This window comes from Salarias fasciatus (assembly GCF_902148845.1).
Source record: "Salarias fasciatus chromosome 7 unlocalized genomic scaffold, fSalaFa1.1 super_scaffold_4, whole genome shotgun sequence".
NCBI classification, from domain to species: Eukaryota; Metazoa; Chordata; class Actinopteri; order Blenniiformes; family Blenniidae; genus Salarias; species Salarias fasciatus.
Window position 1 is genome coordinate 24,653,919 of NW_021941229.1, and position 26,682 is coordinate 24,680,600.

General features: G+C 45.7%; 2 protein-coding genes across 3 annotated transcripts in view; both read left to right on the forward strand.

Annotated features, from left to right (window-relative positions):
* The window catches only part of camk2b2 (calcium/calmodulin-dependent protein kinase (CaM kinase) II beta 2), a 32,197-nt gene extending 25,131 nt beyond the window's left edge, over nucleotides 1-7,066 (forward strand). The window contains exons 16-21 of one of the 2 annotated variants that reach the window (XM_030084576.1): nucleotides 1,224-1,268; nucleotides 1,703-1,751; nucleotides 4,054-4,129; nucleotides 4,949-5,043; nucleotides 5,133-5,369; nucleotides 5,572-7,066. In XM_030084576.1, the coding sequence (XP_029940436.1) occupies nucleotides 1,224-1,268; nucleotides 1,703-1,751; nucleotides 4,054-4,129; nucleotides 4,949-5,043; nucleotides 5,133-5,368 (501 nt within the window). In that variant the 3' untranslated portion in view covers nucleotide 5,369; nucleotides 5,572-7,066. Of the gene's footprint in view, nucleotides 1-1,223; nucleotides 1,269-1,702; nucleotides 1,752-4,053; nucleotides 4,130-4,948; nucleotides 5,044-5,132; nucleotides 5,372-5,571 lie in introns of both variants that reach the window. The other variant, XM_030084577.1, reaches the window with a different exon arrangement.
* A 2,950-nt stretch (nucleotides 7,067-10,016) lies between these two features.
* Nucleotides 10,017-26,620, forward strand: ogdhb (oxoglutarate dehydrogenase b). The gene is made up of 23 exons (XM_030084632.1): nucleotides 10,017-10,072; nucleotides 12,206-12,634; nucleotides 14,033-14,221; nucleotides 14,296-14,389; nucleotides 18,790-18,905; nucleotides 18,996-19,150; nucleotides 19,234-19,380; nucleotides 19,509-19,599; nucleotides 19,794-19,973; nucleotides 20,292-20,420; nucleotides 20,714-20,893; nucleotides 21,013-21,165; nucleotides 21,276-21,378; nucleotides 22,458-22,586; nucleotides 22,674-22,824; nucleotides 22,985-23,112; nucleotides 23,938-24,116; nucleotides 24,457-24,528; nucleotides 24,624-24,749; nucleotides 24,970-25,042; nucleotides 25,134-25,297; nucleotides 25,390-25,544; nucleotides 26,041-26,620. Exons 2-23 carry the CDS (start codon nucleotides 12,392-12,394, stop codon nucleotides 26,159-26,161), a joined length of 3,078 nt encoding a protein of 1,025 aa, XP_029940492.1. The 5' UTR covers nucleotides 10,017-10,072; nucleotides 12,206-12,391; the 3' UTR covers nucleotides 26,162-26,620.
* The last annotated feature ends 62 nt before the right edge of the window (nucleotides 26,621-26,682 follow it).

A 26,682-nucleotide genomic window follows, 5' to 3' on the forward strand; every position in this document is an offset into this window, starting at 1 on the left:
TCATGATACAACTTTTTTTTTATTCTGGATTTGTTTCAACTTCTAATGTGGACATTTGTGTGTAGTTTAACTCTAACGGTAGCAATAGCCTCAGCGTTAGCTTGTTTCTACATGTCTAGAGTTAGCTGGTTGCTACAACGATGTGAAAAAGATATCAATATGTCAATATATGGTGATACTCAGCCCGCCCTGATATAATATGGACTTTATTGGTCTTCGTCTGGATTTTTTATGAAAATGATGATTTATGTTTTTAACGTGCCGTGGATATAACAGGACGTCTGAACCTCGGCTCCAGTGGACTCAGGGAGCTAACCCCCTCATGTTTCACTTCCTGTGTGACTCAGTTGAGCCTGCTGCATCTGATAAAGCGTCACTGAACCAGTCCGGGAAAAGAGAAGAACAGTTCAATCAGATTGTTTTGACTCAATTTGCCCCCTCAAGGATCAGTATCATCTGATGTACGCCTACTGCAACTTGTGTTTTACGTTAATGATGTAGAATATCGTAATGCATCTTGATATCACGATATATCGTGATATTATCGTATCGCGACCCAAGTATTGTGACGCATATCGTATCATGAGATGCTTTCGAATACACACCAATAGCTGCTCCATGTTTCACATTAGCTGGCTGCTACATGTGTAGCGTAAGCTGGTTGTTACATGTTTAACATTAGCTGGTTGCTCCATTTTTTAGCATCATTTTAGCTCCATGTTTAGCATCAGCTAGCTGTTGCATGTTTAGCATTAGCTGGCTGCCAGCTGTATAGCATTAGCTGTTACATGTTAACCAGCTAACTTATCCAGTCTTTTGAAACTGAAGCGTTCTTCTCATCTGTTTCAGCATCACATCCGCTACAGAACAACAAACATCTTATCATAAAGTCAGCTGGTAAAAGTCAGGAGACGCCAGTTGAAGAGACGAGTTTCATCACATCTGCAGTTACAGACTGAGCTGATTTACACCTGAGTTGCTTTTCTTTCAATACATTAATAGGGGCACATTCATGAAAAACACAAAGAAGTACAGACGTCGTAAACCACACTGTAACGCTGTAGCCTAGAAAGGACCGCGAGGGATCTTCGATCTTTTACATCTTGGGATGTTCAGATCTCTTCCTGCTTCTTACTGATCATCCACGATCTCTCATTGGAAACATCCTCCATTCATCTGTCGCTCCACTTTCTCTCCTTTCTTTCTCTCCATTCTCCCTCCAGGAGCCTCAGACTACTGTTATCCATAATCCGGTAGATGGGATCAAGGTATATCCCCCTCCACCCCCCCTCCACCCCCTCCACCACCTCATTTCTTGTCCTGATTTGCCCCGTGGTCTCTGTATGGCGCCGGGATCATCCGGAACACGGCGGGATGTTGTTATCTCGCCGTGTTGACGTGATAGTGCATGAGCGGACGCCAGGCGTCCCGTGAGGTGTTTCCGTTGTCTTACGACGCCCCTCTGTGGTGGGATGAGTGAAGCTCGGGCGGAGTCGGATTAACCCCGGGACCCCCCCACCCCCGCCCCCCTGCTGAGTGTGCTGTGGTGTGTGTTTCGCTGCCACACACACACACACACAAGCGGTGTTGTAGTGTTTTTGGTGTGAAGGTGGCGCTGTGGTGTCGGGTCGTGGTCTGCATGCAGGTCTGGGTACGCTGATGTGTGTCAGTGTGTGTCTGACGGACATGTGTGTCTCTGCAGGAATCGTCTGACAGCAGCAACACCACCATCGAGGATGAAGATGTGAAAGGTAGGACGGTGACGTGCACGCCCCCACACCCCCGTCCACTTCCTCCTGTCGTGAGGCGGAAGTGTCACGTTGAACAGCTCCGCTCTGAGTTTGTTGGAAACCAGCATAGAGCTGCTGTCTCTCGCTGTGCTGCTCATCGTAGCCAAACTGTTTCACTGGAGCTGCGCTTACGTGATGTTTAGAGTGAAAACAGGAAACTCTCGAGGCATTTTGCACGTCTGTTTACACGACAAACGGCAGTCCGAGCCGCCTGAACAACTTTTTGAAAATGGTACTGCTGTACATGTACACTACGGCTTCCTGGTCCTGGTCCTGGTCCTGGTCCATATTCTCCTTGTCCCAGACCATATTTTACTGGACTTGGTAGTTTTAGAGTCACTGTAAGGCCAATCTAACTTGGTATTCTGTCCATATGTCCATGTTTTCCTAATATTAATGTTCAGACTGTATTGTTCAGTGCAGCTGTCTGTGGTTTCATTACAAAGAAAAACAGCAGCACCCCCTCATGGCCCAACATGAAAACTACATTGTTAACAGTGTTCCTATCGTTTCCGAATGTTGATTTCAAAATACTGCTGTGTAAACGCGAAATGTCTCTGAAAAGAAAACGTAGACACAAAGCATTTTCCATTGACATGTTGTACAAATGGGGCCTCAGTTCATAAACCAGGCGCCAAACTCCGCTGGTGAAAAATGAATCCAATGCTGAAGGGCTGTAATTCCAGAGAAGTTCCAGGAGTGATGTTGTTGAGTCTCATTGGAACCGTTCAAAAATGCCAATTTTCAGAGTGGAAATAAACATATTGCAAGTCTGGTTTTAGAACACGTTCTGGTCTCTATCAGTAGTTTTCACAGCCATGTCAGCCTGACCACACTCTGATTTTCATGTAAATCTTGTGTTGATTTTATTTTATGAGTTCAAGTTTAGCATAAATTGCCTCCTCTGTTCATGTGATGCGGTCACATGACAGGCTCAATCAATCACATTTACATCTGGTTTCAAGCGTTCAGTGTATATACGTTCTGCTCGAAGCCTCAAAACAAGTTCTCAGAACGCTATGGAGGACGTCACGTTAGCGCCGGCCATCTTTACATACAGTCAGTGGTGTAAACAGTTAATCCAGTTCCAGGAGTTTCAGCGATTCATGAGTTTAACACACTCAGTGAAGAGAAATTCCTGATCAGTGTCTCAATTAAATCACTGTAATAAAAGAAGGCCTGAAGTCCAGATTCATGAATTTGCTCCACTGGTCTTGAAAAATTTGAAGAACTTTTTACTTCTTCAACGTCTTCGAATGATCTTGTCAGCCCTGAGCTGCAGTCGTGTCGACGTGGAGGCAGCATCGTGAGCATGACGGGACTGTAGTGAGTGTAAACAGCAACTCGTGCAAATACCCTGCCGGAGCTGGTGGGGCAGCAATGCCTCATTTAGGTCGTCTCTCAACTGGGAGGTTGCAGGTTTGATTCTCCCCCATCTGCATGAAGTGTCTATGAGCAAGACACTGAACACGTCGACCCATCAACACCGACGGTGTTTGAGCTGTCTGTCCGTGTGTGTGTGTGTGTGTGTGTGTGTGTGTGTGTGTGTGTGTGTGTGTGTGTGTGTGCAGCACCCACTAATGACCCAACATGCTAATTACATCGTTTCTGCCATTTCCATGTCAGCGGACACCGTTTTCAGAACGTTGCCGTGTGAACGTGAAACTTTGTGTTTTCAGCTTGAAACGTTGGATAAACGGGGCTCAAACCCCTGTGCACCCTGAACCCCTAACCAACTCGTCAACCATTACTGAGCCAAGGACTCAACCGACCACTGTTTTGGAATTAGAAACTGTAGAAGTTTTGATTTACAGTTTACTGTTGAGTTCCATGTAGTTAACGAGAGAATAATCTCAAAGATTGGATGGAAGATTAACAAAGAGGGGAGAGAGAGAGAAAGTGAGAGGAGAGAGAGAGGGGGAGAGACAGACAGGAAAGAGGAGAGAGAGAGAGAGAGAGAGCGAGCGAGCTAAGCTTTCCCCTCAGTGTGGAGGAGAGAGAGGACACAGTAAATCTCGTGTGAAGGGCTCGGACAAGAATAGCGTGATGAGCTCAAGCAGCAGCAGCTTCATGTGAGAGATGAGGGATGGATGGAGGCGGAGCAGCCGGGGGGCGGTTCACTCTCTGGTGGGGCGTGGGGCCAATTTCAGGGGCTCGCCATGAGTAACAAGCTTGTAGGTGAGTGTGAGGTGTGTGTGTGTGTGTGTGTGTGTGTGTGTGTGGTAGCATCTGGCCTCACGTTGTGCGTTTCCCCCCTCTGCAGCTCGCAAACAGGAGATCATCAAGATCACGGAGCAGCTCATCGAAGCCGTCAACAACGGAGACTTCGAGGCCTACGCGTGAGTCCTCCACCTCCGCCTCCACCTCCACCTCCACCCAGACCCAACCGCTTGTTTCTGCCGCCGTTCAATCTGACTGATGCAGGGGAACTGTGCCGTGTTACAGGATTAAAGAGTAATTACTGCCATTGTTTCAGCCCCACTTTGCAGGAACACAGTGATTAATGTAGGAGTGGCGGGGAGGGGAGGGGAGGGCTGGGGTGGGACAGTGGTGTAGGTGGTCCTCAGCAGTGGAAACCCAACAGATTGGAGGTTATGCAAGATAAAAATAAACACAAACACATGGTGAGGCAACACAATGCAACAGTGCAACGGATCGGAGCAGGGGTGCACTAACTTTATTTTCACCGAGGGCAATGCAGAAGAAAGCCCCCACTCATATCACCCTGTGGGATCCAAAGGTACTCCTAGTTTTCCTAGATGTTGCTCTGATGCCATCCTGCCACTCTTTCATACCAGCCGACCACACTGTGCTAAACCCCTGTCAGTGTTTTAGATCCTGTTGCTGTGGACCACTGAGTCCACTTCTTGCTCATTCTCGGCGTTCAGCTTGACGTCATCCATGTAGAGCAGGTGGCGGATTCTTGCCCGACTTCAGAATCGGCATCCATTGCCAGGTCTGTCCAGGCTCAGAACAGCAGTGGTGACGGTGCATTCCCTTAGTATGAGTCCAGTCATGCTTCCAAGTAAATGTTTGATTGACAGCCAGCTCATGGTGGTTTTATCTTCAGAGGACATGTGTGAATTTGATTGGATGGAAATTTAAGACAAATCAAATTTGTGTTATATTATTTACAACCATTTAAAAACGATTTGCAGGAAGATCTGCGACCCTGGTCTGACCTCGTTTGAACCTGAGGGGCTCGGTAACCTGGTGGAGGGGATGGACTTCCACAGATTTTACTTTGACAACCGTAAGACGTCACTTTACCCTTCCGCTGTTGTTGTTGTTGTTGACATAAATTCGATATTGTAACGCCGCGCTGTTCCACTCCTCCATCAGTCCTCGCCAAGAACAGCAAACCCATCCACACCACCATCCTCAACCCCCACGTGCACATGATCGGGGACGACGCCGCCTGCATCGCCTACATCCGCCTCACGCAGTTTGTGGACGGGCAGGGCCGCACCCGGTCCAGCCAATCAGAGGAGACCCGGGTGTGGCACCGCAGGGAGAGCCGGTGGCAGAACGTCCACTTCCACTGCTCAGGAGCTCCGGCCGCCCCGCTGCAGGGCTGAGGTACGGCAGAGTCCGTCAGGTTTCTGGTTCTGACTCAGGTTTTATTCACGGAAAACAATCTGATGCTCAAGAGCAGTATGGAATTGAACCGAACATAAAGCAGAATGTGATGAAATGTAATGTAGAATGTTCTATAAACGTGAAGGAACTGAGTGAGTCTTTGGGTGAGTGGCTCCATCATTCCTTCTCTCTCATGTTTCAGACTCTGTGAGGAGGAGAGGAGGAGGAGGAGCGTGGGAAAAGAGGAGTGGACGAGCTGAGAGAGAGGAGCGGGTGGATGGAGGGAGGCTGAAGTGACGGAGGGGGGGGTGGCTGTTCTCCTGCACTCCCCCCACCTCCACCCAGTCCCCTCTCTCCCATCGGACTGTAACAGCGGCACTCCCACCGCCGTGACAGCAGCGCCACGGCGTCGTTCCCGATTCGCTCCCACATGGAGACTCTTTTAAAAACCCGCCCGGACTGCACCCCCTCCCGTCCCGACCCCACCCAAACCCCCCCACCCCCACCCAGCAGTCCCATGTGGTGTTATCCCAGCTGCAGTCCGTGGTCGAGCTCCCTCAGCTGTACAGTCCATCTACTCGCTGTCTTCGTCCTCTCTTCTTTTTTCTATGATGAGCATGAACCCCCCCAATACCCCCCAACCCCCCACCCCCATCCCGACTGAGCCCTGAATCCCTTTTTCTCTGCACGACTGAAACTCTGCCTGATGAAAACAACCAACCAATTATCCAGCCTTCCAACCAACCGAGCAACAAGAAATCCAACCGCCCATCCGACCGACGATCCAACTAACCGACAACTAACCGTCCAACCAACAACCCATCCAGCTAACCAGCCAGCTATCCAACCATCCAACCAACCAACCAACCAACCAACCAACCAACCAACCATCCAACCAACCAACCAACCAACCAACCAACCAACCAACCAGCCAACCAACCAGGGATCTCTGTAGACCCTCTGTGGACCCTATGGACCCTCCCTGGACTGTGTGTAGATCTGCTGGACCCTCTCTGGACCCTTTGTGGACCTTCTGGATCCACTGTGGACCCTCTGAAGACCTCCTGGACCCTCTCTGAAACACTCTGTGGACCTTCTGGACGATCTGTGGACCCTCCTTAGACCCTTTCTGGACCCTCTGTAGACCCCCTGGTCTTCTGTAGACCCTCCAGACCCTCTCTGAAACAGTCTGTCGACCTTCCGGTTCCACTGCAGACCCTCTGTAAACTCTCTCTGGACCCTCTGTAGACCCCCTGGACCTCTGTAGACCCACTGGACCCTTTCTAAAAGACTCTGTGGACCTTCTGGACCCTCACTCATCCTCCACACTCGAGTTGACCCCTCAAACGGCTGAAAGCATCGTGTCCTGCTGTCCGTGTAAATTTCCCGTCTCGATGTGGCGACTCGACTGCATTTAATGGTACTTTACTCACTGCATGATAATCCGAGTTGAATCTTTGGTAATCTGGGTGTATCTAACTCGTGCATCTGTTTTTTTCTTACTTCTTCACTTTCTGTTTGGACTAATCTGCTGGTGAGCTGTAACCTGTGGCCTCTCTTTTCTGGGCTTCGTCAGTGCTTGAAGTATATTTTGTGTTTCTTTAATCGTGTTCGTGTGTGAAGACATGACGGTGAGGATGCTGACAGAGAAAACTGTGGCATTTAAAATGGCTCCTTTACAGTTTTAATGGATAAAAACATCCAAAACGATCTTTTCCTTTTATTGTTTGTTTTGAAATAGATCTTATTCAAGAAAATTGTTATAAGTCAGAAACTATTATATATATTTATATTATATGAATATAAAAGAGTAATAAGAAAATTGTCTATATGAGGAAAAATGTTGGTGAAATGTTTGAATAATTCCTAATTTTTTAAAATGTATATTTACTTCGAAGTTAAAAAAACATTCAAAATGTTGCAATAAATGTTTAATTTAATATGTTGAGGAAAAATTCAAAAATTTTGTTTATTTGAAAATTTCCCACAAAATGAAAAGTTATAAACCAAAACAAAAGTTGAATAGAAATGACAATAATCGAAAAAGTGCTGGATCGTCAGATTGTCCAAACATCAAAACGTTCATGGAAAAGTGAAGATTTTTGGAAAAATAGCAAGGAAATTGAAAGAAATAATAATTACCAAAAAAATATGTTAAAATTATTTTAGACGAACAAGAGAAAATGATGGCCTCATTCTTTAACAAGTTAGAAGTGACCATAAAGGGCCGTCATGCTCGTGTCAGTGGAAATATTTTGACATTTAAAGTCTAATAAAATATTTATTTAGTTAATAATCCAGCCAAAGGACTTCTGAAAAGATTTATGCAATTTTTTTAACTTTAGGTCTTAAAAATTGAGATCTAGTTTCATTGAGAATAATGTTTTTGTTAAATTATTTGGAGAATTTATTTGTCCAACCTTTTTAACAGAGGCATTTGCACACAAAACTTTAGTGAAGAAAAACTCAAAAAAACATTTATGTACCTTATCTTTCAACTAACAACTTCAATCCATTAAAAATGTGAACCTTTTGTGCAGTACAGAAGGAGAGTACAGGGTCCGAGATGCTGATATGACTGAATATATGGGAGAAGAGCTTCGAGGACGCGTGACGTTTATGTCACCAAGACGTAAGATTTACTGTTAAACTGGAACCAACTCATAAAAATACAAAGTGCTGATTGATAGATTTTAACCTTCAACATCTCATAAAAGAGCCTTTTTTTAAAATAATCCAAATGCCACGACTGATGAGGATGATGATGGTGATGATGATGTTGTTGACACTACATTTGTAAATGGGAGCTTTTCTCTTCTCTGGCTGATTTTCTTTTTTTTTTTTTATTTGTTCTCTAATGATGGTTATTGATATTGAACATGTGATCAGATGTAACCCGTGTGTGAACCAATAAACCCAGGATGCAGGGCGAAGCCGTGACCTCCGCTCATCCATCCACGCCCGGGCGTCCGCCTCGTCTTTACCCGACGACAGCAGTTTGAGGACGTTTTGTTCATTGACTGTCCCTACAGCGAGGCATGGTGGCGGCAGCATCATGCTGCAGGGCTGCAGACCAGTCTGCACTCAAACTGATGACAGGATGAAAAAAAAATAATCATTAATATGAGTTCCAGGAAATATCTGACCTCAGTAAATCAACAAATCATTAGAAATGTAAACAGATGATTTTATTTATGGAACCAGAAAGATCACTTTTACATAATCTATCAGTGCTCTATAAATAAAAGCTGTAATTATAAAACATTGCTATAAATCCTGGAAGGTGGTGTTGACACAGAATAAACACTTCTTTGTTCACTCATCTGTTATCTGGCCTGACAGGGACCAGCACAAGTTCATTAACTTGCTCTTTACATAATCTGGAGGACAAAGGTCATCAGTTATTGCTCCGTGTGAGGCAGCGCCATAAAGAAGGAACATCCAGCACTCAGACCAGATTATGTATGTTCGTGTGGGCGCGCTCGCCGCCCGGGGAGAAGGACCGCCTCACGTGTCGAGACAGAGCAGCTGACAGTCCTCTGCGATTGTTGCTGCTTTCGCCTTCAGTCATTACATGAACTCACCTGAGACCCCTGAGTGAGTCAGATCAACGACTGAGTTACAGTTACAGAAGCTGTTTCCACCGTCGCTGCAGTTCTAGTTGTTATTACACTAATGTCCAGATTATAGAGCATCTTCCTCCTTCAAACATCCACATTACAGTTTAGAGCATCTTCCTTAATTCCATCCTAATTCCACTTCTTCTACAAAATGACATTGTTATTGTGAGTAAAATAGAATTTCATGAAATTATTAATTGATTCCACTGTGTTTTATTTGCATTTTATACACTTGTCCCAGCTGTTTTGGAATGTTGGCTTCGTAGACATGTGGTTTTGTCATCTTCGGCTTTGGACGGTGTTGATGAATGTTTTTACTGTCAAATTCTCAAACATCTAAACCGGTATGACAAGAGGAAAGAAGCTGAATTGAAAGTGTTGACAGTCTTTAACCTATAGGAATGTTCGTCTTCACTGTCACGTGAGACATTATTGACTTTACAACACAATGACATTAGAAACTCATTCAGCAGGATCCACAAACACGAGACAAATTCACGAGTCCCAACACCAGGACTCTTTGAAGACAAGTTTTAAAGCATATTATTATTATTATTATTATTATTATTATCATTATTATTATTATTATTATTATTATTATTATTATTATTACTATTATTATATTATTATTATTATTATTCTTATTATTATTTATTATTATTATTATTATTATTATTATATTATTATTATTATATTACTACTACTAATAGTAGTAGTAGTAGTAGTACTAAATTAATTATTATCACAGTTCTAAGCACATACACAGTACATTTGAAAAAGTGTATATAGCATATAATGTTCAATTTTTTGAATTTTTTTTATTTAGGTGATAAATTTGACAAACTACGGACAAAATTAACTTAAGGAATATAACTTTAATTTTAAAGTCTTAATTTATTTATTTGGTGTTTTAAACAAAACATAATTTGTTCAACGTCCGATGACGTAACCGGCGTTGACGGCGTTCGTGTGCGCGCCGCGTCGTGCGCGCGCTTGGCCCTCTTGCTGGGCGTGCTCGTCATTCACTCCACGAGAGGCTGCGGGGGGGAGAGCAGCGCGAGCACCGGCGAGTCCAGAGCGCAGGTAAACATTTAAAAACAAAAGACAAAGCAAAAAGCAAATCCGCATGAGGCGCGTTAACGCTTCAGCCTCGAAGTTAACGTCTGAGCTCAGAACTGACGGGAGGAGGACGACTTGGTTTAGTTTAGTTTTTTTAAACACTTTTGGCAGATGTGGCTGCGCGTGTCCGTGTGCGCCTGCGGAGACTTCAATCACCTCGTTACGTCACGTTTTGCGGAGAGCTCGTGCAGGCTTTTTTATTGTTATGGTCAGTAAAACTGTAATTTCATCAGAGTAATTAATATTTTTCATAAATAATGCTCTTCTTGAAACATCGACCCGTAATTAAACATTTCTTTTAAAGATTAAACAACTCTAATGACATAAATGGACTTTGAGCGCACAGTTACTTTTATTAGCGCACAATTAAACCATTTAGAAGTTAATTATCACTGAATTACCTAACAGACAGTTCTAATTGATAGAAATTGAGGGAAAAAGGAAAGGGAAATTAAGTGTGTTTGTGGTGTTGCTGTTTCCATATTTCGGGTTGATGTGGGGCGGTGGGTTATATTTAGTGTGTACAGTACCAGCTGTACTGCAGTCATATGGACTCACTGAGATAAGGTTACTTCACTGAGAAGGTTAAAGTCATTATTCAGCTCCATCATTTCAATTGGTTTGAAGAATTTGCCAACAGCGGATGTGGAAATGCAAGAAAACTGAACAGAACATCTAGATTTATCAAGTTCAGGAGATTTTTTTCTATAATTATTGTTTTTGTGAGAGCTTTAAACATGAATTAACTCATTTTATTGTGCATTTATATATTGCTGCAACATTTAAAAAGAATCATTTACATAATCTCTCCTTTTGGCGTGAGATTCTGTCTTAATTTCCTGGATTTATTCTGGTTTTGAGTGTTTATTTCCCAGAGATTGCTCATGAGAAGTGCAGGATTTAGAGAATGTTAAGTGTGAGGGCCACATGAGGGGGGATCAGTGACATTTCTCTTAAATATGTCTACAAACAATAAATCTCCATCTTGTTAGAGTTAAAATAAGTTGAATGAGTTATTTATTCAATGCAGAGCAGCAATCCTCTACTGCATATTTCAACACACGTGTCAGTTTTTAACGTGAAAACAAACAAATCTCCTCCAAGTGAAACCGACAACATAAAGAGTCAAATTCTACACCTTCTCCTCACAATTCATTTTGAGCCTTTTTTTAACCTTTTATGAGCGGTGTGTCGCATTAGAGAGCAACATGACCTCAGACTAATGACATTTGTTTGGTTATTCAGATTACAGGAGGGTCAGAAGGCCCACATGGGCCTCCTGGTAGCCCCGCCCCCAAGGCCAAAAAATATGATGACATTTTTCCCAGAAATCTATGCATGACTGATTGCAAGGTGGTACTTATAGAAATGTTGAATTTAGCCCTAAAAAAGGGAAACAACTTTTTTTTGTCATTTTCAATATTTGTTGAAATATCATTAGGTTTATTTTTTTTTAGAGAAGGTTAAAACTGCGACGGTTTATTAAATGTTATTCATTTTGAGTGTTTTTTTAAAAAAAATTTTTCTTCATCTGTAACACTCTCTCCATGTTTTTTAATCCATTTCTTTCATCATATTGACCTTTGACCCTGTGTCATTAGTCCAGGAGTTTTATGAGTCGAACAGGAACTTGTAACAGAATCAGAAGGTATTTTCTACAGGTTTCTGCAGCATTATACTTTCTCATACATACACTTGATTTTTAAAAAATGTTTTTCAGTTTTTTGGAATGTTAAATTTTTGACATTATGTCACATGTCAATTTTTAAAATATAGCTAATATATTTTTATTTACATATCTTCCAAGAGATTATTTTTACAACATTTTTTTAATCAAAATTGTAACATTTTTAGCCAGCATCGAAACACTGAGAGACTAATTCATTTCAATATTTATGTATTAGTAGTAACCATATATGTATATATATGTTAGTAAATAGTTGTTGTGCACGTGTTCAGTAGATGGTCTCTAGACGTCGCTTTCAGTGTTTCTGTAAACAGACGTCATTTTCAGAGGCAAACATGAAGCGTGTTCAGTTGAAACGTCGTGGTGTAAACGGGCTGCTGCTGACTGTTTCAATCCGATGTTTGATTGAGGCTGGAGAGGATCCGCTGGACGGCGAGGAGAGCTGAGGGGGGGCCGGGACGTGTTGGAGACCCTCGCTGAGGCCGGAGACGAGGAGCAAGAGGAGCCGCCAGAGGATCCTCCTCATCTGGAACGCCGCCGTCGCCGCCGGAGGCGGGATTCGGGACGGACTGAGCAGCTCTGGCTGACTTGCAGCCATGCATCGTTTGAGGACTACAGTGTCGAGGCTCCGGCCTCTGACAGCGGCGCGGACGGCCCAGAGCCTGCCGCCGCCGCTGCCCCGACCCCCCGCCGCCACGGACGGCGGCCTCAGGACGTTTCAGCCCGCGAGGCTCTTGAACACGCCGCTGGCCTCCGAGCCGTTTCTCAACGGCACCAGCTCCAACTACGTGGAGGAGATGTACTACGCCTGGCTGGAGAACCCCAGGAGCGTGCACAAGGTGAGAGGCTTGGATCACTGAGAACCAGATCCAGACCGGTCCGAGCCCGGGAAGCTGGCACTTCAATGCCATTGATCTGTTTGTGTTTGGGGGCGGGGCTTAATTCCCAGTTTAAAGTGGGAACTCAACTCACCTTTATTTATAGAGCAGTTTGAAAACAGGAAACAAAGTGCCAAACATAGACATAAAAACCTAGAAGGATGAGCAACAAAACCATAAACATGCAATAAAAACAATAAAATGGCGACACTACAAACAAGAGTCTCAGTCTGGGTTTTAAAAATGGACAGTGAAACGTGTCTGTTAGTCGGCCTTCCTTGTTGCTGCTCTGCGTCAAGGTAGCTCCAGGTAATCCAGCGTGTTTTGAAAGCAGCAGCAGCAGCAGGAGAAATCAGGCTCTCTGCCCGCAGCCTGCACAGCTTATCTGGAACTTTAAACTTTGCTTTCCAAGTAGAGCAACATCAGATTGACTGTCAATAAAAACGAGAAAAGCACCACAGAAGGGCAACGACCGGGAGCACCGACTGAACGCTGTTCACAGCCGTGCCGTCGCAGGACATTCCTGGACGTCAAGATTTAAAGATACAACATTACATTCCAGGAATACGATCACATCTCTGGCAAAGTGGCAAAAACCACGGAAGCATTCCAGGCTGAACGGAGCTTTAAATCCTCCAATGAGGGCTTCAGAGTTATCAAGTTCTACAATACAAACGCTGCAACAATAACACTTACTACCCACAATGCTCTGTAGCTTGTTTTTTGTCAGTGGGCAGGTCTTGATGTCAGTCATGCTGACATTAGGACAGTGACAATGACAATGCTGTCCGTCATCTTCTGTGTTCTCATCCAAGTTTCATCTGTTATTGACGTAAACACTCAGCATGTGTCATGTGACGCAGCGTCGCGTCTGAAAAACCAACACTCTGCTCTGCTTTTTCTGGTTTCTGATGTTTTTATTGACCCGCCGCGTCGTTCATCCCTCCTCAAAGAGAGAAAACTGCTGTAGGAAACTTACAGTTAATTTATCTGCTACTGTTTCAACAAGCTCCTCTTTATCGTCTCGCTAACTCTTCACACAACATGAATCATAGCGTTAGCCTATATTCACCGTAGCAACGACTAGCTTTAGCAACTTAATAAATGCTGGATTGCCTTTCAAAGAGCGATCTGTAGCTTTTTGCACGTTTCCTGAGCTGTGATTGAATCACAAACCTGCGTCGTTCAAGAAGCACTGACATCCAGAATATAGAGCATCTTCCTCCTCTAACATCCAGATTAGGTTTTTGGTCTTTCTCCTGTTCACATCAGGACTCTGCTTTGTTTTTTATCACCATCAGCATCTAGACGTCTCCTGCTGTGAAGCTGACATTAACCCTTCTCTCCGTCCCTCCTCAGTCCTGGGACGTATTTTTCCGTAACGTGAACGCCGGGGTGCCGCCGGGCGCCGCCTACCAGAGCCCGCTGTCCCTCGGCGGGACGCCGCCGACGCTCTCGGGGCCGCAGACGGCGGCGGGCGCTCAGGCGGACACGCAGCGGCTGGTGGAGGACCACCTGGCCGTGCACACGCTGATCCGGGCCTACCAGGTGAGCCGCCCGCCGCCGAGCCGAGACGGGAAGGTCCTCGCCGACCCGGCGCTGACCTGTGCCGACGTGTGCAGGTTCGAGGGCATCACATCGCCAAGCTGGACCCGCTGGAGATCAGCTGCGTGGACTTCGACGACACGCCGTGCGCCGTGGGCTTCCAGAACGTCGGTGAGGATTCACTGTTATCCGGGACGTCTGGGTTCATCGGTCCAGATAACAGAGATGGTTCACTCAGAGTTGATCTAATAATGTCAGTTTTAGTGAAATACAGGTTCATCTTGTAGGCACTTCCCAGAACGTTCAGTTTCTCAGTGGTCCAGTTCAGGGTTCTGCAGCCTTTATGACCAAAAGAGCCATTTTAGTGACTTTCTGTTTATCTGGAGTCATAAATCACATTTAACCAAATGAGGCGAATGCAGCTCAGGACGTTTCATACTTGGTTTTGATGCACAAACAAAAACTAGATCTTCATGAAGTTTTAACTACAGTTCAGAAAAGTGAACATTTAATTACATTAAACTTATTTTTCTACCTGATTTTAAAAGCTTTTTTTTTTTTTGACAGTTTATAAATTTTAGCAGTTTTAGCCGTTTTACATGTTTTTAAACAGTTTTATTTGTTTTTTCCTGCCATATTTCATTTTTTTATGTTGGAAATTGTCAACATTTCAGATTTTTTAAACCGCTCTGTAATTTTTTTTCCCATTTCTTGAGGTTTTGTTGTTTTTCCCCATTTTTACGTTTACCTTTTGTTTGAATCCCTTTTGAATGAAGAGTGACGAATCATATGATAATATATAAAAAAGTCAATTGTTTATTCACGTATCGTGTCATGAAGGCTTCATGGAGCCGCTGCAGAGGGACTAAAGAGCCACATGTGGCTCCGGAGCCGCAGGTTGAACACCCCTGGTCTAGCTAAACGTTTGAGTCGTCTTGAGAAGAAGATAGGATGTCAGATTACACAGAGCCTGGACTCATCGAGCCGCTCTCCACCTCCTCTTATCAGGACGAGGCGAGTTATTGTGTGTGGGAGATAAGATCTGGTCATCCGCTGGGAGGAAAGTTTGTGTTCCAGCGGGTAGCTTCACCCTCCCCGCTGATTATTGATTGATCAACTGATTTATAGCTCGCTGACTCCACCGCAGTCATGATTATTTGTGCCGTCTCAGCAAAAGCGGGGGAGAAAGTCTGAGTAAACAGCAGGAGACTCCTCTGCAGGGCCCGGCCGTGGAGTCTGAACCGGCAGGGGTGTGTCGGCCTGTTCAACGGTGTTGTGGAGTGTGTCAGTGCGTTGCGGGCCTGCCGCCGGCTCTCTTTGTGCCCGCTGAAAAGGTTGGGCCTCTGATTGTTGCGACCGGTGCCGGGACGTTTTCACTGCGAATAGCTGCATTGTCAGGCCCCGCTTTGTGCCGGAGGTCGCCGAGGTCAGGGGACGACTCGTAGAGGAGATCTCTACACCCGATGCAGAGCGCAGGAAACACTCCGATAGCCTCCAGTTTATCAGTATCTCCACAACTCACTGCCGTCTTCGATTGTAAAGGCAAAAACATGAAGAAGGAGCCTTTCTGCATCGATTTGTTGATTGTAAAGCGCTTTACAGAGGAATATCACTGAAAACTTGTAAAATCTTGTCTTTTTTTTTTCTATTCTTGTATATTGAGTAAAACTTTTAATATATTTGTGAAAAGTGAAGTGCTGTAGTATTCATGCCAGGCCCGTATGGGCCTTATCAGAGAGGTTTTTAGACTATTTGACTCTGGAGGCGTTTCACCCAGAGCCGTATAGTGAGAGAGTTACAACAATAACCGTTCAGTTCCACCATTTTTTGTCCAGCAGTCGTCTCTGTATTGTATATTTTTGTGGGTTACTGGATGCCATCAAAAATGTTGGCACTGATGTGTTTAACACGGCCAGTAACCGACATAAATAAACAATACAGAGACTAATGCTGGACAAAAAATGGCGTAACCGGACGGTCATTGTTGTAACTCTCTCGCTATGCGGCTCTGCTGTCACATTCTGAAAGCTTTGATCCGACGGAAAGCTTCAGCAGTGAATCGAGACCGTGATCGTTTTTCAAGAGACGTAGAGACCAGAAAGAAGTTATTAAAAGCCGGTAGAATCGACACATAAGATGGTCCACTGGGATTTTCTTTGGTTCTGTTTACACGACAACAACAATTTTGTTGTAACTTGTAACTTCGGTAACTTGTTGCGATGACAATAAAGGCTACTCTGACAAGGAGGACAGTTGTGGTTCTGGTTCTGCTGAAGGCAGGCAGCAGGCGGAGGTCAGTGTTTCCAGCCTGCTCTCAGAGCAAAGTCTATGGATGCGTTATGTAAGACAGGAGCTGGACACCGACTCTCCCGTTCTGTCAGCAGAGCAGCACCACGGGCTGACGGAGTCGGAGGGAAGGAGCCGGGGACTCCCCCTCGCTCCACCCCTCGCTTCACCCCTCAGCCTCTTATCTCCGTCCGGAGCAGATAAGCTTCACCACACCCACCTCCCAAAACCAGCTGGGGGCCGTTTTTAATGCTTGGAACTAACTTCTGGAACATTATAACATGATTATCCACAGTCAAGAATAAAAAAATATATACAGTATTTATGATAAGACTTGAAGAAATCCAACATCTTTCATGAGATCAAAAAATTGAAGAATATAGAACCTTTTTTTTTATTATGAAATAAATAGGAATTATGAGAATTTAAAATAATTAAAAAAGCTTAAAAGGTTCATTTTTCTATCTTGTGCACACAACTTGATTAGTTTTTTGTCAAAAAAAAACCAGAAAAAAAATTATATTTAAAATAGTTTGCAAAATGTATGTGAATCATCCTCATCAGTAGGAAAAAACAACAACATATAATTTTGTTTGCTGTTATCTTTGTAATCTGAAGTAAAATAATGAAATTGGGAGTTTTTATTGCAGGTGGTAAAAACTGTGAGGCTCAGCTCAGAGAGTGAAAACGTGCCGTTGCCCTGCAGATAAGCAGAGTATGAAGAGAAACGTGTTCAGTGGGTTGAACAGGAAAGTGTGGGAGCGTTTCCTGGAACCTGCAGGTCAAAAGGGAAGGAAGGTGGGGGGGAGGTTCGGTCTCCATCCAGTCGGTCTGGTTGGTTCAGAACTTCCAGGTCCTGAACAGAAGTCTCAGGGACAGAATGCGAACAGTTTGGATTCCTGACGCAAAGCGTCTCAACGCTCTGAAACAGCATCGTTGTTGTGTAAACAGAAACCCAAAATACAACGTAAGTTGTGCAGTTTCACTTCTTGTGTACAATTGTGTTCATTTCTTCAGTGCCTTTAAGGAGCCCTGGATTTATTTACGAGGGGGTACCGGAAAGAAACCGGACTGTGGTTATAACTTTTTATTTTTTTATTTTCACATTTAATCAAACCTGTCACCTTCAAAGTCCTCTCCTTCGGCTTGAATACAGCGCTGCAGCCGGGATTTCCGGGATTTCCATTGCTCAGAACAGTCAGCATGCTACTGCGTAATGGTCCCTTTAAGAGCTGTCTTCGATTTTTTTTTTTTGACCTCTTCCACGTCATCAAATCTCCGCCCCTTCAGTTCCGGGTTCATTCTTGGGAAGAGACAGAAGTCGCAAGGTGCTAAATCGAGGGGATACGGCGGATGGAGCAGCAGGGCCATGCCGTTTCTCATCAGGAACTGTTTTACGCGCAGAGCCCTGTGCGTAAAACACTTCCCAGTCTCCCACAGCGCTGGCTGCTTCAGCCTGACCGCCTCCCGGAGCGCCGCAGCAGTGATTTTCTTCCCAAACAGCCTCCATCGTCCTCCAGCTGCCTGTTCAGCTCCTGGCACATGTCCACGCCAGCCTGGTTCTGCTTCATGGTTCAGAGGCGCGGCACCATTTTCGCATTTTTCGAAGAAGGGGGCGGGACTGCAGTAACATAAACACTGGCTGTGAGCTGCCTGTGTGTCTTTGGGAGGTGAAATTTTTCACAGTTATCCTCAAGGCTATGCTATAGCGACATATAACGGCCACAAGTCTGAAGTCATTCTTGTTTTAAAATTATAAACACAGTCCGGGAACTTTCCGGTACCCCCTCGTATATTTTCTCCAGGATAGCTTCAATTTCTTTTTCCTGGGAATATGAAAATTACATTTGTGACAGCATCCGTTTTTGTCTTAAAGTGAGAAGCGAGTTGTATTATAGCATTTATTTACCTTCTTTAGAAAACAAGCCACTAATAAATTTTCCTGATTGGTGAATAAAGTTAATTAATCAATCCTATTTTTCAGCTTCTCCACTGAATTAGTTATGATGGGAATTCCGGTTCTTTTCAGAGAGTCGGTTCTTTTGGGTCTACTCACAAAATGGAATTGACTCTTTCTAACCAAACTGTGACCGTAAAGATTTGTTCCCCTCTGGTGTGGAGGCGGATTGTGTAATCTGTCAGATTAAACATCTGAACGCAGAGTTCAAAACAGAGGATGAAGATAAAATCAGCGGATCACAGATTCCTGGAAGGTTTGACCTCGCCCTGCTGCTTCCTTCAGGCGTCCTTCCTTCATCCCAGTTCCATCTCACGCTTTGTTTCAGGTTTTTACGGGCTGGCCGAGAGTGACCTGGACAAAGTTTTCCGACTTCCCAAAACCACGTTTATCGGCGGTGACGACGGCGGCCTGCCTCTCCGAGAGATTATCCGACGCCTGGAGGTAGAAACCCGACGCATTAAACCCGATGGCAGGCGTCGCCGGGTCTTCCTGTAGAGATGAAGGTTGATGGATGTGTGTGGTTCCCTGCAGGTGGCGTACTGCCAGCACATCGGCGTGGAGTTCATGTTCATCAACGACGTGGAGCAGTGTCAGTGGATCCGGCAGAAGTTCGAGACTCCGGGAATCATGCAGTTCACCGAGGAGCAGAAGAGGACGCTGCTGGCCCGGATGATCCGGTCGACCCGGTCCGCCATCCTCCCCGTGACCGCCGCACGCCTCGGGAAGCCGGCGCCGGCGCAGAGTCTGACGGTGTGTGCCGCCTCCGCAGGTTCGAGGAGTTCCTCCAGAGGAAGTGGTCTTCGGAGAAACGGTTCGGCCTGGAGGGCTGCGAGTCGCTCATCCCGGCTCTCAAGACCATCATCGACAAGTCCAGCGAGAGCGGCGTGGAGAGCGTCATCATGGGGATGCCTCACAGGTTCAGACTGCTCAGCTTCTGGAAACATTTTTCCTCGATTTAAGTCTTTTTGTTTAGAACAGCCTTTCACTGTGTTCCTGCGTTGAACTGAAGCAAACACACTGAGGTCTCGGTGCTTTCCTTTCCAGAGGCCGACTCAATGTTCTGGCGAACGTCATCCGCAAAGAACTCGACCAAATCTTCTGCCAGTTCGACTCCAAGTTAGAGGCTGCAGACGAGGTCTGGATCTTAAATCTCCACCACATACTTGATGCATTAGACCGTGGATGTCAAACGCACAGGGCCAGAACAGAAGAAGATGTTACGGCATTAACTGCAATGTAGTTACTTGACCAGCAGGGGTGCTCTTCAGTCTGCGTTATGGCAGTCTGACCCTCTTAATGATCTAAAGATGTGGCCTTGTGGTCCGTCAGGGCTCCGGAGACGTCAAGTACCACCTGGGCATGTACCACAAGAGGATGAACCGGGTGACGGACCGGCCCATCACGCTGTCCCTGGTGGCCAACCCGTCCCACCTGGAGGCCGTGGACCCGGTGGTGCAGGGCAAGACCAAAGCCGAGCAGTTCTACCTGGGGGACTCGGAGGGCAAGAGGGTACGCTGCTGCCACGGTCCGACAGACGGAGGTCACCAGTGAAAACGCAATGCGTGAAATAATAGTGTCAAAAAGTGAAAAACAGATTCTGGTTTAGTTTTTTTAATGACTTTGAAGCTCTGGTAATGTTTATAGCATGTTGTTACTCCGCGAGGCTGTGTGTGATTTCATTACAAAAACAACGACCAGAAGCGCCACCTTGTGGCCCAGCATGCTGGTTACATCGCTTTCAGTGTTTCTGCCGTTTCCATGGAATAGGACATGGTCGGGTTTTTCACTGAAAGCTGCTTCTCTCCCGAACGTGGCTCCTCCTCCCAGGTGATGTCCATCCTGATCCACGGCGACGCCGCCTTCGCCGGCCAGGGCATCGTGTACGAGACGTTCCACCTGTCCGACCTGCCGTCCTACAGCACCCACGGAACCGTGCACGTCGTGGTCAACAACCAGGTGACGCCTCCACGCTTTGCTTCGGCTACATAGGCTGACATTTCAATTTTCCATCCGTCATTACTGAAATTTAAAAGGTATTCTTTCTAGCACACTCGTATCGTCTCATATGTTGACATGCCAAATCTACATTTGAATAATCTCAGGTTAATTATCCTTAAAGTAATGATAAAATCTGAAGAGGAGCCCTAAACAAAAAGGCCATGACCCTCATCTGGTTCAGTTTGAGGGTTCTTCTTCAGTACTTCCGGCTCCTTTTCGTTGTTTCTCATTCGCCCGTCTGTCCCTCCCAGATCGGCTTCACCACAGACCCCCGGATGGCCCGGTCATCGCCGTACCCGACGGACGTGGCCCGAGTCGTCAACGCTCCCATCTTCCACGTCAACGCCGACGACCCCGAGGCCGTGATGTACGTGTGCAACGTGGCGGCCGAGTGGAGGAACACGTTCCACAAGGACGTGGTCGTGGACCTGGTGAGATGAAATGTTCAGAAGCATTTAGGATGTTCAGAACCACTTTTTCAATATTAAAGAGAGAGAGAGAGGGATGTGGAATAAAACTGAGTAAAGGTCCGTCTTTAAATCACTCTCAGGTGTGCTACCGGCGTAACGGCCACAACGAGATGGACGAGCCGATGTTCACGCAGCCGCTGATGTACAAGCAGATCAAGAAGCAGAAAGCCGTCCTGCAGAAGTACGTGGAGAAGCTGGTCGGCGAAGGAGTCGTCACCATGCAGCAGTACGAGGTGAAGCAACGTGGCGGCGCTCCTGAGAACGCTACAACCTGCAGTTATCCTGGAATCCCAGGAGTGAAGAGACAGACTGACGATTCTCTTCTTCCTCTTGTCTTATTTAGGAGGAAGTGGCCAAATACGACCGAATCTGCGAGGAGGCCTACACTCACTCCAAAGACGAGAAGATCCTGCACATCAAACACTGGCTGGACTCGCCGTGGCCCGGTACGAGCCGCTGGTATTTAGGGAAACCTCCTCAACCTAACAGAGCTGATCTGAGAAAGTCTGACGGCGAGATGAAACCTCAGGAAGCACTGAAGCTTTCCTCATGGGCCCAGGCTTCATCAGAGCGCTTTGTTTGCTCCATTCTGCCATCAAGTGGACATTAAGTGTTAAAGCAGTTTCACTGTGAAGTGAGATCATTTGTTCAAAGAACAGCTGTTTTTATTTTTTCTATTATTTCACCTGCTTTTTAAAATACCTTTTCACAAGACACAGACGGAGCTTTGCAGCACGTTGTGTTGTCCTTGTTGATGCTTTTCCCACCTTCATGCAGCGCTCTGTCACTGCTCGGCATAGACGAGGCGTTATTGTTGTATCAAATTAGGCTTTATTTATAAAGCACTTTTCTTATTAAACAAAAAGTGCTTTAGAGCATTAAGATAAAAATTAGTGTATAGTGAAATAAAAATCATAGCCACACTTTGACCATACTCGCACACACACACACACACATAAATACATACAAACACACACATTCCCACTTTCATTGCTTACAATGAGGAGATGTGGCATGTTGTATTCAACTCCTTTTGGAAAACGATCAATATTGAATATTATAATTTTTTTAACATTACAGTCAATAAAGATTTTTTCTTAGAGAGAGAGGGAGAAAGACACAGAGAGACGGAGAGAGCAAGTGAGAGAGAGCGTGAGAGGAAAGGGGAGAGAGAGTGCACAACTAAAACAAAACCTAAAACTGTCTACAAATGGCTACGTGAAGGTAAAATAGGCTTCAACAGTTAAAACATCACAAAAAATACCGAAAATGCTCAAACTGCTCAGATGTCAGAAATGACCATAAACACTCCAAATTTTCTTTAATCGCTAAAACAGCAGAAACTACTAAAACACTGCTATTGATTTGAAATATCTTTGAAAAAAAGGATAAAAGTGATAAAACGGCTCAAACTGCTAAATATATAATAATGTCTACAGTTTTTTATTGTTGTCATTATAATGTCATGAACATCCGCCGAGGCAGACGTTTCAGATGAGTATTGAACCGCGTGTCGTGCCTTCAGGTTTCTTCACGCTGGACGGTCAGCCCAGAAGCTTGAACTCTCCCTCCACCGGACTCCCGGAGCAGGACCTCGTCCACATCGGGAACATCGCGGCGTCGGTGCCGGAGCAGGACTTTACCATTCACGGAGGTAAGGTTTGACCTCCCCGTCCTTTCCACGTCGGCGCGGCGTGTTTTTGCCTCTCTCACAGATGTGTGTGTCTCGCCAATGCTGTAGGTCTGAGCCGCATCCTGAGGGGCCGAGCCAACATGGTGTCCCAGCGGGTGTGCGACTGGGCGCTGGGGGAGTACATGGCCTTCGGGTCCCTGCTCAAAGAGGGGATCCACGTCCGGCTCAGCGGGCAGGACGTGGAGCGAGGAACGTTCAGGTAACACACACACACACACACACACACACACACACACACACACACACACACACACACACACATACACACACATCTCACAGCTGTTCTGGAGGTGTCAGCGGTGGGTAACGGGGTGTGTTTGATTCTGCGTGATACTCTGGTCTGGAACCTCCCCTCTCAGCCACCGTCACCACGTCCTTCATGACCAGAATGTGGACAAGAGGATCTGCATCCCCATGAATTACATCTCGCCAGATCAGGCTCCCTACACCGTCTGCAACAGCTCCCTGTCCGAGTACGGCGTCCTCGGTGAGCCTCGCTAACGCCACAACAGCTGCTTCACAAATAGCCTCAACAAACACACTCAAAGAACCTACACTTCACTGTATGGCTGTAGTGTGGTGCAGAGGGAGGCTAGCAGGTTTTTAAGCATGCTAATGCTAATCACAGCAGCTAAAGGTCTCAGCATGCCGTTCAAGTTCAGATAATGCTAAAGCTGCTAAAGCCACCGGTAAATGATGGTGCACACCGACAGAAGACGGGAGTTCAGTGTAAAAGGACCAGCTTCAGATGACGCTAAAGCTAGCAGTGGGAACAGCTAGCGGAACAGAGAAACAGCAGCTTGGGACGATGCTAATGCTAACAATCAGTGGGAAGAGCAGGATGAAAGACACACTTGCTTCAGATCCTGCTAAAGCCAATCGACATTCAGCGTCTCTTTCAGTAAACAGGAGTTTAATGAAACAGTAACAGAGTGTTGAAGTACTCGAGTGATCACGTTCAAGGTCTCGGTCTGGACTCAGTCTTGGGTTAGGTGGTCTTGATTACAACACTATAAAAAGAGCAGGTTTTTTTCTGGATGAATAGCTTCAGGTAATGGTGAAACTATTCAGGTCCGACAGATTCTGTCTTTTGTCTTGTTAGATGTTTCGCCCCTTCATCAGTTCATCCTCCTCCTAGAGCTCCACCAACATGATTTGGTTGTTTTGAGACAGAAACAAGAACATACATTGACGCTAAATCAGATAATGCTAATGCCAAGCTAACTCTTCGTCGTGTCTTCGTCTGAAGTAGACCATTTGTCTGAAGCATTTTGTGGTCCTCCTCCTCCTCCTCCTCCTGCGCTGCCCTCAGGTTTCGAGCTGGGCTTCGCCATGGCCAGCCCCAACGCTCTGGTCCTGTGGGAGGCTCAGTTCGGAGACTTCCACAACACGGCCCAGTGCATCATCGACCAGTTCATCAGCTCCGGACAGGCCAAGTGGGTCCGTCAGAACGGCATCGTGCTGCTGCTGCCGCACGGCATGGAGGGAATGGTAGGAAACCCCGGAGCCGGCAGTGAGACCAGGAAGTGAACAGCAGATGGCAGCAGTGGACGCTAACGAAGTAGCATTAGCATTAAGAGATCAATTTGTGCCAAACGTCATCCATTAAATTTAGCGTGGTTGTTTTATTAGCTTTTTTGTTTCAAATGTATAGGAAGGTAAACTTTTAATTTTACATGCAGATTTAGTGTATTTGTAGCTTTGAACTTTCTGACATCTGAGATTTTTAAATGTGTTGAATTGAAGTTTGTGACAAACCGAGTGTCTTCAAGCGTTTGCAGGATTTCAACTTTGTTTAGAAGCAGAGATGAAGCTAAATCTCTCCTCTCAGGGTCCCGAACACTCGTCAGCTCGACCAGAGAGGTTCCTGCAGATGTGCAATGACGACCCAGATGTTTTCCCCGTGAGTTTTTGTCGTCGCATGAAAACAAAAACAAAAACACAAGAGTCATTGTGAACCTCCCGCAAAATGTCCTTCCCTGCTTGTATCTGCTTCAGAAACTGACAGAAGACTTCGAGGTGCGTCAGCTGTACGAATGTAACTGGATCGTGGTGAACTGCTCCACTCCCGCCAACTACTTCCACGTCCTGCGCAGACAGATCCTGCAGCCCTTCAGGAAGCCTGTGAGTCACTAACTGGAACCAGGACGAGGGGTGTGGAAAAATATCCATTTGTTGGTAAAGGCTAATGCTAACAGTTGGACATGTGTCATGTTGCAGTCAGAAAGGTAGGATTAGTGGCGCTCCTCCAGCTAAAGCTAAAAGTCGTGTGTTTTTAAAAAAAGCAGTAGAGTTACTTTATCACCCGTCACAGTTTTCAAGATGTCCTGTTTTCACTCCTCAGCTGATTGTTTTCACCCCGAAGTCTCTGCTGCGCCACCCAGAGGCCAAGTCCAGCTTCGACGACATGCTGCCCGGTGAGCTCCCTCCGGAGGACCAGTCGATCAAGGATCCAGAACAGACCGGAATCTCCCGTCTGTGTGATTTAAACCTGGTTTCATCCCACAGGAACACATTTCAAGCGTGTTATTCCGGACGACGGACCCGCGGCGGCTCACCCACAAAATGTGAAGAGAGTCGTCTTTTGCACGGGGAAGATTTACTACGAACTGATCCGGGAACGCAAGAACCGAGGCATGGACGACAGCGTGGCCGTGGTCCGCATCGAACAGGTGACACAGAGCTTCACTTAAAGCCGCTGCAAATGAACAGATTTGGCTGCGGTTAGCGAGACTCTTCCTGATTCCCTCCCGTTGCTCTGCAGCTCTCTCCGTTCCCCTTCGACCTGGTGAAGGCCGAGTCGGATCGATACCCAAACGCAGACCTGGTGTGGTGTCAGGAGGAGCACAAGAATCAGGGATACTACGACTACGTGAAGCCTCGCATCCGCACCACCATCGAGCGCTCGCGGCCCGTCTGGTGAGTTCTCACTGCGATCCACAGAGTTTAACCACAGAGGAGATTTACTTATTTCAAATCTCGACAACATTTTGAGTGAAATCGCATCATTTCAGAAAAGTTTCACGGCTACAGTTAGCATGCCGGGTCACTAGAGGGAGCTGTGGGTTGATTTTGTATTTTTAATCACACACATGCTACAGAGAACAAAACACTAAAACATTAACAGCAGCTGAACAATGAGAAACTAACGATCTCAATCTGAATCTGAATCTGAATCTGAGCGTTGTCAAAAATGTGCTTTTCCCCCATTTCTATGGGAATGACTTGGGAGCATTTTAGAAAAGTTGTGTTTTCTTCTGTTTCCATGGAGACAGAGCCAAAGCATTTCTATGAAGCCCCCCCCCCCCATTTCCATAGAAACGACATCCGAGCATTTTTGGAAAATTGCGTTTTCGCCCATTTCGAGTCGGAGCGTCTTTGAAAAGTGTGTGTGTGTGTGTGTGTGTGTTTACAGGTATGCGGGTCGTGGTCCTGCCTCGGCTCCAGCTACGGGGAACAAACAGACTCACCTGTCGGAGCTGCAGCGGCTGCTGGACACGTCCTTCGACCTGTCGGCCTTCAACTTCTCCTCCTGAGGCGTTCGGCTCCATCAAGCCTCCATTTTTTTTATCCTCCATTGATGTATTTCAGGTTTTTTTTCCCTCCAATCGTTCATTTTATTCCCACATCAGAGGTGTTAAGAGACCAAACGCACAATAACTCTCAGACTTTTAACACTGTTACCGAATCGACCTGCGGTGAATGTACCAACTCTTAATTTAAAAGAAACTTTTACTTTGTGATCTTTTTTTTTTTTTTGCTTTTATCTTCAATAATGCAGCCAGTCAACCTGTTTTAATCTTTTTTTCCCAGTTGATGATCTGCAGATGATGTTCATATTTAAAAGACATGTTTTGGGAAACAATGTGATTTGGTTCCTTTATTTCATTAAATCAGAAGCAGAGACGTTACAATATGGCAGAGTTAAACCAGCCATCTGTGGCGAAATGTTTATTTTTGCTTATCTATCTAAATCAACGAGACAAAGACGTTTGTGTGTGAAATACTTCATTCATGTGGGCCTTGAGGCTTTGAAGCTTTGATGTTAATGCTAGAT